The sequence below is a fragment of the Arachis ipaensis genome, chromosome B9 (genome assembly GCF_059453495.1).
Source record: "Arachis ipaensis isolate K30076 ecotype BB chromosome B9, ASM5945349v1, whole genome shotgun sequence".
NCBI lineage: Eukaryota > Viridiplantae > Streptophyta > Magnoliopsida > Fabales > Fabaceae > Arachis > Arachis ipaensis.
The window spans coordinates 6,220,030-6,232,093 of NC_142444.1; the positions used below are offsets into that span (position 1 = coordinate 6,220,030).

At 32.7% G+C, this 12,064-nt stretch overlaps 2 protein-coding genes across 2 annotated transcripts; both read right to left on the minus strand.

Annotated features, from left to right (window-relative positions):
- Positions 1-463: 463 nt before the first annotated feature.
- LOC148543606 (uncharacterized) lies at positions 464-4,744 on the minus strand. The gene is made up of 4 exons (XM_088500620.1): positions 4,618-4,744; positions 2,835-3,185; positions 2,175-2,279; positions 464-552 (listed from the first exon to the last, which is right to left on the minus strand). The coding sequence occupies exons 1-4, from the start codon at positions 4,742-4,744 to the stop codon at positions 464-466; spliced, it is 672 nt and encodes a 223-aa protein (XP_088356746.1).
- A 1,895-nt stretch (positions 4,745-6,639) lies between these two features.
- Positions 6,640-7,098, minus strand: LOC107614756 (uncharacterized). Its single transcript, XM_016316894.1, has one exon. The coding sequence runs from the start codon at positions 7,096-7,098 to the stop codon at positions 6,640-6,642; it is 459 nt and encodes a 152-aa protein (XP_016172380.1).
- Between the last annotated feature and the right edge of the window lie 4,966 nt (positions 7,099-12,064).

Genomic DNA, 12,064 nt, shown 5'->3' on the forward strand with positions numbered 1-12,064 from the left:
TTCATATTGAATTTCTCAATTAACTTCTTGTGTTTATAATTTGCTTTTATTCACTTTTGGTTTAATTTCCAATATGTAATTAGTCAATTTCATCCTACATTATAAGTTCAAAATATTCCCAAATTAATTGACCGTGGTACTTAGAACAATTTTATATTATTTCTACGTGCCGAATTATATAAAATTACAATTTTTGTATTTAAACTCGAAAAACAAATTAGCAGAAACTAATCATAACAATATATATAAAACATGGAAAAACTATTAAAGAAGAACAGTGCTGCATACTTTTATTATTTAGGACATGTATAAATAAGTTATATAACAATCCATCATAGCTAATATCTACATTTCCATGCACAGACTCACATAGTCACATTATTAGCTAATTCATAGTAATGTGTGCGTAGCCTCTCTTCTTCTTTTTTTTTTTTTTTTTTATATTTTTAACTCTAGCTATGTGTCATGGTAGATGTTTTGGTTGCAAATACATGAAAGTTTCCCAGTCAACTTCTGAATGCCTCACTTCATATCCATCATCCTCATACTTATCTGTTAAGATTTTATTATTGTGTTAGTTAGATAGAGAACCCAAACCCATGTGTGTATATATATATATATATATATATATATATATTGAGGATATAATAATAACAAATTTAGTTTGTTTTGACAAGAAATATTGCTAATTAGAATAAGATTATGATTTTAATAAAAAGTTCAGTTATCATGCACTTTAGTGCAAATAACTAAATGTAGGACATGATAGAGAACGATAAAGAAATAAAATTAGTGAACTAATAGGAAAATAAATAGCCAAGATAGTCTTTATATCTACGTATATATTAATGCACTCTTTTATAGTTAAATGTGTGTAATAATGACAAATGTAAGATTAATTAAGATGGTAAGATTTTTACATTCTAATTATTTAGTGAAAATTTAGGTGCAGTTAACTTCACATAAAATTAATAACTCAAAATTGTTAGATAAAAATTTAGCTAAATTAATCAAATTATTTAACTGTTCTCAGCTATTAATTTCACAACATAAAATTAATTGCACATAATAAATTTTCATCATTATATTTATGTAAGTTTAAAATTTAGATGTGCAATTTTTGATTTATTGAATGTGAGAATATTTTATTGTTGATTGGTTATTAATTAGTTAATATTTGTTACATCTCTAACAAAATTGTACATATATATTTTAGAAATTCATTTCCTTAGTTTTTAGAGTATATGTGGATTGAGCTTCCTCCTCAATTATTAAAAAAAATGAAAAACGTTTGTTTTTAGCCGATTTAATTGTTCTGATAGTTGTTATAGTTTTATCAAATTTGTAATTAGATAGATTTTTATATATTTTTTTAATTAGATTCCTATATTGGTTTAATTTTATAATTAGGTTCTTGTTAGTGTAAAAAATATTAGAGTTAATTGACTATTTTTTTCGCAAATTGAAGGTATTCACAATTAAGAATCTAATTAAATCTTTGACTACATATTTTTTTAAAGAAATATTCTGTTATTGTTAATATTTTTGACATAAAAAGAACTTAATTACAAACTTAAAAACAGTATAACGACTTAATTAAAAAAAATTATTTACAAATTTGATAAAATTATAAGAACCATAAGAATAATTAAACCTTTTTAACATGAAATTATACTTTCAAATTTTATATAATAATGAAGCTACGGGAGAAAAAGAAAAGATAGAAATTAAGTTTTAATAAATATATTAGAATGTCTCACCAATAAAATCTACCATGCTTAAGGCTTGATGGGTACGTAGCTGAATGAGTATAGTGATTTCTTTTGGTTGAAGGCATCAAAGAAGAAATAGGTTGATATTCATGGTTTTGTTTAACTTTTCGTAGCCTAGGAGGTTGACGATGATGGGGACGGGGACGGCGAGGCAGAGGCAGAGACGGAGGCGAAATTGGTATGGTTGGAATCGGAGAAGGATGTTGTGGATTTGGATATGGAACTGTCGGAATTGGTTCTATTTCCATTGGATACACCATTATTCCTCCTTGATAGTAGTAACTGGGATCATCTCTAACTAAAGGAGTAATAAAGAAGGAATAATCCATGGAATGTCCTTGGAATGATGATTAATTATTTTAATTTAAGAAGCAACCAAGATTATTTGGAAATTCACCATACCTACATATGCAGGGTCATGTCTTTGTCCTTTTTCCAAATCCTTCAACAATAATGTTGGATGCTTGAAAAAATTGTTTCCGGCATCCTTGTCAAAGTATTCTACCCCTACATTTACATAAATTAAGGGGCTAAAAAGAGAGAATGAACAAATAAAACTAGTACCTAGTTAAGCAAAGATATTTTAGATATATGAATTTAATTTTTATACATTGTTAATACAAAAAAAGTTTATATAATTGTATATTTTTAAATTAACAAAAATAATTATTTTTTAAATTTATTATTTAAAATTTTTATCTAAACATATGAATTTAATTAGAATCGTATAATTTTTTGGAAAAGTCTAGGAGACCAGCAATTTTATTGAATTTTGGCCAGCATGTAACCAGCAAAGAAAGGTGAGCCATTAGATGAAATCTCACAACAATCTCACACCATTAAATCATCATTGATGGCTATTTGATGGCTACTAATCACAAATGTTGCTGGTCCCCTAGCATTGCTCTAATTTTTTTTTACATTTTCAATACATCAAAATTAATCTCTCTGCATATATATGTTACCTATAATAAGTAACATTTTAAGATGAAGTTATACTAATTGTAATATTAAAAGGCTGTGGCGGAAAGAAAATAAGTTTTAAATATTAGAATTTCTTACCAATAGTATCTTGCATGCTTAAGGCACGAGGATAGTGATTGCTTCTAGTTGAAGGCACCAGAAAAGGAATATAATAAGGTTGATAATAATAATAAGGATAGTAACCAACTAGGTGAGACGTATATATGGGGTTTTTCTTAATCCCTTGAAAGGCATTAGAATGGTAACCCAACAAGTTTGTATGATAAGGTAGCAAATTAGGACGAGGAGGTGGACGCGGCGGCCGACGAGGCGGCCAATCTGGAGGTGGAGGGGGTGGCGGAGGTGAACCCGGAGGCGGCACAGGAATTGGTTCTAATCCCGTTGGATATACTATGAATCCGCCTTGGTGGTAAATGAGATAATAGCTAACTAAATAAGTAGGATAGGATGAAAATTTAACAACCAAAAATTAAAATTAAAGTTAAATTTCATGCCAAAATAATAAGAAGGAAAAAAATTTCCAAAAAAAGAGAAATATTTGATAACAAAAAATTAATTAAAAAAATTTAAATTTATCTTATTTAATATTTGTTAATCATTGTTAAAATTAATAAATATTAAATAAAATAAATTTAAATTATTTTTTTATCTTTCTAATATTACTAAAATAAAAAAAAGATGGCAGACAATTGTTGCTTAAAAAGAAATGAATGGATATATTTGGGTAAGATGCAAAGTTAAAATAATTTCAATTATCAATTAGAAATATAATTTATTTTCTCTATTATTGATTACCATAAATTTAACTCTAGGATTTATATATTAAGTAAAGGCAATTTTAATGTAATGTGTTTTTCTTGGCCTTTGTATTATATGTAAAAAACTAAAAATACAAGAGTACACTGATAAGTGAATAAGTCATTTTTTATTAAATCAAATTTAAAATAAAATATCTCAAAAAGTCCAAAACATAGAATTAATGTTCTTTCTTTTTCTTCTCTCACTCTTATCTTCTCTCCTTCTTTTTCCCGCCTTCTTTTCTTTCTTTTTTTTTCTTTTTTTTCTCCTCTTATTTTGTCTCCTAACATGTTTTTTTTCCCTTCTTCACCGTTATTGCGATTTTTTTTTTCCTTCTTATTTTCTTTCTTCTCAATATATTTATTATTCTTCTTCTCTTATCATACTCTATTATTTATATAAAATATTTGTGTTTTTATAAAATAGTTTTCTCAAACATTTTTATGTTGGTTATAAGAAATTTTGTGTTTTCTTCAAAAGTTTTTTTGTTTTTTATTTTTTTAAAATAATGTTTTAGAGACTTAGTCGAAACTTGATTTAAAAAAATAATTGTTCATCCAATATTTCTAAAAATATTTTTTATTTTCTCCATTTTTAATGCAAAATTTTTAGTATCGTATCAGCTAGTCTAATGGCTAGTCATAGTAGTATTAATTATTTAATCAATTTAAAATTCAAAAAACAATTTGATTACTTAGTGAAAACCTCATGGACCAAATTAATAATTGGTATTATACCTATATATATATATATTATTCATAATTCTGAGAAATAATGAAGATTTTTTAATGATGCATATATTAATAAATATATATAATTGAAAAAAATATTTATATTTTAAATAAATATGTTACATTATTTTTTTCTAAGTATATAAAGGATATAATTAACAAGATATAGTATTAACATGGAATTCTCTAAAATTAAAGTTTAAGATACAATTACTTTTAATTTCAGGGTAATTATTTTTTACATAAAATAGATGGAAAAAAATTATTCAATATATAGTACAACTGTTTTGTTTGAGTGCAAAATTGAAATGAAAAGAAAAGATCATACTTACCCTCAGATATTTTTTGTGTCAAGACATGAGAGAATAAGTGAAAAATAAAAAGAAGAATAAAGGGAAGGTAGAGCTTTGGGTTAATCATGTTGTAACTCTCTGGCTTGAATGGAATGTAGTGATTCATCAATACCTTCTTATAATGTTAGGAATCCATCATAACATTTCATCAATACCTTCTCTCGCAAGCAAATGATTATTTTATGAAGGTTTAATCAATTATCTAGCCAATATAGAAAGCCAAGAGTCATGTATATCAAGGAAGATATATATTGATAGGGTAAACGTATGATTAACGGTCACGGATATGAGATACGACACGATACGAAAGATATGGTAACACACGAATTTTAAAATTTTATAAGATATAGAATACATATATATAAAATATAAAGTATTTTTTAGATAAATTATAATGATATTTTGATATTATAAAATATAAATTAATTTTTTAATTATTTTTAATATTTTATTTTAATTATATAAAATATTTAAAATATATTTGTTTTGATAAATAATAATATATACTATTTCTAAATTTATTTCAAAATTACATATTAAGAATAAAATTAGACACGCTGATATGTAATGATATTTAGGTGTGTTCAAATGTGTCTGAAAAAGTTTTTTTATTTTTTATTAAGATATAATTGGACACAACAAACATGTATATCGAACGAGTATCGATGAGTGTCGTGTCTAAAATGTGTCTGTGCTTAATAGTGGTAAACTAATGTTTAGGACTAAGTAATCATTTTGTTTAACCTTCTTTGAAATGACTTTTTATTTTCTATTCATTTTATTTTATTTTATTTTTTAGTTAATTTTTTTCCTTCTAAATATCCTCTTTTCTTTCATCATCAATTTCTTTAATTTTAAGGAGTAGTAATAAACTAATAATCACATAATAAGTGTGGTAGTCGTTGTGGTGATTGTAGTAATTTGGTAATAAAATTGATAGAATAATATATACAATAAAAATTATAATAATAGAAAAAGATGAATTTTTAAATAAAAAATTTTAATCTTGACAAAAAAAACAAAAAACAAAAATGACACAATAAAGTGTTAGAGACAAAAAAAAAAGACATTTCATACATTAGATATTAAATTAGAATTTAATTTAAGTTTAATTATCCCAATAATTTTATTAAATTTTTAATTAAGTCTTTATAAATTTTTTCTTTTTAATTAGGTTCTTATACGATATTAAATTTTATAATTAAAAGGTTATTAGTTATAAAATCTTATATAATATAAAAATTTAATTAAAAAATATATATAAAATCTAATTAAAAATTTGATAAAATTATAAAAATCAACGGAATAATTAAATTTTTAATTTAAACATTAAAATTTAAAACAGTACTTGGCTAATATATTAACTTTTTTCATTAGCGAAAAGTAAGAATATATATTTTTAATTCGCCTATTTTTGCTTTTGGAATTTTATATTCTTTTAACTTTGTCTTTTTAAAATACGGAAACCACAATATTATATCAATAATGCTTGCAAGCAATCTAGCATAGTCGAAGTAGTAGATTCCAATTTAAATAATCTAACAACTAAAGTATGTGTGAAAGAACATTAGATCAATACATCGTGTAATGTCTGTTTGAGAAATAGTATCCATATGTTATATATGTATGTTGATAGGAAAATTAATTATGTCAGTTTATGACTTTATAAAAAAAAATTAAATAAAAATGTGCACGTAATTAATGACAATCTGTTACCAGATCAAAAGGAATAAACGTATAGCTGTATGGAAGTACATAATTAAGATTAAGTACAAGTCTGTGGAAGTGTATAAGGTATAGAATCAATGGAAAAATTGGAAATGTTTGCAAAATTGGGTAAAATAAGAAGTTCCAAGTTCACCTGCGCAGAAAAAGCATGAATCAGCACAGGATAAGCAAATAGAAAGGAAAAACAAAGAAAATGAAAGATAGATGCAGAAAGAAGGTTCTCACAATCTCTATGCCTTTCTCAGTCCGCTGCTGCTCCTTCATATTGGCTTCTCACTCCTCTCCTTCCATGTGAAAGTTTGTTAGATCCCCTTTCTGTTGCTCTCCTTTTTTTCTAACGGTTTTCTCTCTCTCACTTGTAACATTACCCCCTCCATTGAAATGGACCTTGTCCTCAAGGTCAAAATTAGGATATTGTGTCTTCATTTCTTCATAGGGTTCCCACGTTGCCTCCTCTCCCAAGGTATTTTGCCACTTAATGAGAACTTCTTCAATCCACTTGCCATCTTTTTTTATCATCCGATGCCCCAAGGTTGTCTGAGGTTGTAATTGATAGCCCTTCTCATCTACTAGCAGCGGAGAAGGGATGGTAGCTGGTGATGGGACTCCTTCACACTTCTTGAGCAGAGATATGTGGAAGACAGGGTGGATTCGGGCTGTATTGGGGAGTTCCAGCTTGTAGGCTACCTTACCTATTCGAGCAATGACGGAAAAAGGACCAAAATAACGCATGGATAATTCTGGTTCCGCCTCAGGGCCACAGATCGCTGGCGATAAGGTTGTAGTTTGACGTACACAAAATCTCCCACTTGAAATTCTAATTCTTTGCGTTTGCTATCTGCCTGGTTCTTCATTCTGGTTTGGGCCTTTTGTAAGTTCAGTTTTAAGGAAGCTAACACCGAGTCTCGCAGGAGTAGTTGTTCTTGTAGAGCTGGGGGATCCTTCGGGTGGGGCTCATATCGCAATAAAGGAGGAGGGTCCTTGCCGAACACTGCTTTGTATGGTGACATGCCGATAGAGGAGTGAAAGGAAGTGTTATATCTAAAAGCCGCCCACGGTAAAAGGTTATACCAGTCCTTCGGGTTCTCTTGCGTATAGCACCGCAGATACATCTCTAGGCAACGGTTTAGCACCTCCGTTTGGCCATCAGATTCCGGGTGGTACGCCGAGCTTCTAGCCAAGCGTATACTTTGTCCCTTACAGCACTGCTCCCAGAACTTGCTCGTGAAGACTTTGTCCCGATCCGAGACAATGGACTAAGGCAAACCATGGACACTCACCACATCGCGAAGAAAGACCTCTGCCACTTTTGGTGCTGTGAAATCAGCCGGAAGCGGTATGAAATGAGCAAATTTTGATAAACGGTCTACCACCACCAATATGACGGAGCAGCCGTGGGCTGGGGGTAACCCGGTGATGAAGTCCATCGAAAGATCTTGCCAAATATGTGTCGGAATAGGGAGAGGTTCCAACAAACCGGCCGGAGGTTGGGTGCTGTATTTGGCCTGTTGACAAATGGAGCAAGATTTGATGTAGTCCTTCACTGATTGCGCCATGTTCTTCCAATAAAATTGGGCGGATAATCTAGATAATGTTTTTTGCACGCCGCCATGGCCACCCACAATTGAATCATGAAATTCTCGTAACAGGTGTTCTACCAGAGATGAAGAATTTGGAATTACTAATCGGTCAATCCAGTACCAAAATCCACCACGGTTCTGCAGCTTACCAGAATTCATCTCATCCTTAGAAAATTCACTTTCTGGCCGAAACCGTTGATGCTCATCCTTTAAGAGCGGTAGTAATGCCCAAGAAGTTGTGGAGAGCTGCCAGAATGATCTGGACAATCCGTCTGCTGCTTTATTCTCGCACCCCTGCTTGTATTTTATGGAGAAATCATAACCAAGTAGTTTGGCCAACCAAGTTTGCTGTTCTGGTGTCTGAATGACTTGCGTTTGGAGTTCCTTCAAGCTTTTATGGTCTGTGCGGATGTCAAACTTATGGCCTAGTAAATAATGTCGAAACTTAGTCACTGCCGCGAGAATTGCTTGCATTTCTCGTGCATATGCCGATTGTTTCTGTGCTGTTGGTGCTAGCTTTTTGGAGAAATAAGCAATGGGGTGACCGTCTTGGCTTAGAATAGCCCCAATTCCGGTTCCACATGCATCAGTTTCCAAAACAAAAGGCCTAGAAAAATCAGGTAAAGTCAATACCGGAGCATGAGAGAGAACCTCCTTCAATTTCACAAAAGCCATTGTGGCACAATCAGACCAGACAAAACCATCTTTCTTTAGGAGATCAGTTAGAGGACTCGCAAGGATAGCAAAATTCCGGATGAATTTGCGGTAATAGCTAGCCAAACCGAGAAAAACACGTAATTGTTTGAGTGATGTAGGGAGTGGCCATTGAGTAATAGCTTACACCTTTGACTCGTCGACCAGGACACCCTCCCGTGATACCACATGGCCCAAATAATCAACCTGTGTTTGCCCGAATGAGCACTTAGAAAGTTTGGCAAATAAAACATTCTCTTTCAATATGGATAGCACCTGTCGCAAATGTTCCAAATGAGAGGGCCAATCTGGACTGTATACTAGTATGTCATCGAAGAAAACCAACACAAATTTTTGAAGCACGGCAGCAAACACCGAGTTCATAAGGCATTGAAAGGTAGTTGGAGCGTTGGTCAAGCCAAATGGCATTACCAACCATTCATACAAGCCTTGGTGAGTCCGAAACGCCGTCTTGTAACGATCCTCTGTCTTAACACGAACTTGATGATATCCTGCCCGCAAGTCCAATTTCGAAAAATACTGGGCACCGCAAAGTTCATCCAGAAGTTCATCCACAGTCGGCATAGGAAAAGAGTCCTTAATGGTCACATCATTTAAAGCCCGATAGTCGGTGCAAAATCGCCAAGAGCCATCCTTTTTCTCAACAAGAAGGACTGGAGAAGAGAAAGGACTGGCACTTGGTTGTATGATCCCTTCGGCCAGCATTTCGCACACAATTCTCTCAATTTCGAATTTCTGACTATGCGGGTATCGCTAAGGTCGCACCTTTACAGGTGCCGAGTTGGGCAGCAAGTGAATTTTATGATCACGAGAACGCACCGGGGGTAACCCGTGGGGTGTATCAAAGACCTCTTTAAAGGAGTACAATAGCTTTTCCAAATCCGGAGGCATGGAAGTGGGCAGGTCTAGTACCAGTCGAGGTTCTTCAGGTATAGGGTGTAACTGGAGAGTATATAATTCTAAAATCTCTTGTGCAGCATGTAAACGCTTGAGATTGTGAAACTGAACTTGAGTAGGTAAGTGAGTCAATTCACCCTGCAAGGTCACAAGCTTATTACCATCCATAAAAGTAATGAATTTCTTCCTATAATTCACCAAATGAGTATCCAAAGTCTCGAGCCAAACATCACCCAAAACAAGTTCCTCAGTCGCTATTGGGAGGACAAAAGTTGTGATGAACAGAGTGTGGCCTTGAATCATCACAGGCACCTGTCGGACTTCCCCTTCACATTGTAATAAGGCGTCATTCCTAACTTCAACTTGAAATTGTGGAGCCTGGTGAATGGGCAGATTCAAACGTTGGGCTAAGGAGGGATGGATAAAATTATCCGAACTACCACCATCCATCAAAACTCGGACCTCTCTGCCCTGAACAGTCCCAGAGAAGCGAATAGACCTCTTGGTCGGTCTCCCTGTTAGCACATTATAGGACAAGTGCAAGGGTTCTGGTGTTGCCACTACCTCAGAAGGCTCCTCCGGCTGCTTAATCTCATGAATTTCCTCTAACATTGGTTCCTCAGATGGCACTTCTTCCATTGTCTGAATTAGGAAGTAATGCTTGGCTGTACATTTGTGGCCAGGGAAGTACTTCTCATCGCATGTAAAACACACCCCCTTCTCCCGTCGAAATTGAATCTCAGTAGGGGTTAATTTGTGCAAGGTCCCTGGCTTAGTGGGTGTGGGTAGTAAAGGGGCACTTTGTGGCGGGGTGACAGTAGATGGGGGCGAGAGGGGAGGTTTGGGGGGAAGGGTAGCGGGCGATTTCGAATAAGGGGGAGATGAGAGTGAGTTCCACCAACGCTGGGGCTGTGGTAGAAATTTTTCCTCAAACAGTTTGGCCAAAGACACCGCATGCCACAGAGATGTGGGGGAGCGAGACTTGACCTCGCGTTTGAGTTCCGGGATTAACCCACCAATAAAACAGTCTAACAACAGGGTATCATCCAATCCATACGCTCTCGCGGCCAGATCATTAAAAGCATCAAAGTATTTTGTGACTGATGAAGATTGTTTCAGCTTAAACAATTCCTCGCGAGGGTTCTCAAACTGTGATGGTCCAAATTGAATTTGAATAGCAGTAGACAGAGAAAGTCAGTCATATACCTGTTCAAATTTCTCCCAAGTTTGGAACCAAGCCAGAGCTCTGCCTTCTAAGCTGACCGCAACTATGTCGAGTTTTTAATCCTCGGAAATATCATAAATCCTGAAGAATCTTTCAGCCCTAAAAATCCATTGTAGCACATCATCACCGCCGGAGAAGCGTGGGAAGTCCACCTTCATCTGGCGTGGCAGAGCAAAGACAGAGGGATGAGCATATGGTTTTGGAGATTCCTCCACTCTCGGGGCTAGGTGGGCTTGAATCGCTGCCAAAGATTGTGCCATCGCCGTGAGTTGTTCTTGCTAGCCATCAACCTGTTCAGTCAATTTGGTGATAGCCGCCTGCATCGATTGTAATCGGGTATTTTCTGCCATGACTCAATGAGAGCACCAATTGTTACCAGATCAAAAGGAACAAACGTATAGCTGTATGGAAGTACACAATTAAGACTAGGTATAAATCTGTGGAAGTGTATAAGGTATAGAATCAATGGAAAAATTGGAAATGTTTGCAAAATTGGGTAAAACAAGAAGTTCCAAGTTCATCTGCGCAGAAAAAGCATGAATCAGCACAGGGTAAGCAAATAGAAAGGAAGAACAAAGAGAATGAAAGATAGATGCAAAAAGAAGGTTCTCACAATCTCCATGCCCTTCTCAGTCCCCTGCTGCTCCTTCATATTGGCTTCTCACTCCTCTCCTTCCATGTGAAAGTTTGTTAGATCCCTTTTCTGTTGCTCCCCTTTTTTCTAACGGTTTTCTCTCTCTCTTGTAACACAATCGTAATTAATGACAATTATATATATATATATATATATATATATATATATAAAATTATAAATTGCCAAAAATTATTTTTATTAGACAGATTGATAATTTTATTATTTTAGAGGTACTAATTTTTTTATTATAATAATAATAATAATCCTTTACCTAATTATTTTTTTATAAAATTTATTATATATTTATTTGTCTAACATGTATGTTAAAATTTTGATTAAAAATAATGAAAGAAATCTATTTGACAAAAATAATTTTAAAAAATTTCTGATAAATAAAAAATTATTAAAAATAAATTAAAATATATCATATAATTTTTTTTTAAGAATCAATTTAGATGTTTAAACACGCAAAAACTTTTAACAATCAAGAAAATACTTTTAAGGAAAAGTCCTTTAACAATCACTTATTATGGTTTTGGATGTATTGGATTTATATTTATATTTATATTTTTAATATTTTGTGAAAAAAAAGAGAGAGAATAATAAAAACTATAAAATTTTATTTTTATTCTCATTTTTATTTTCTTA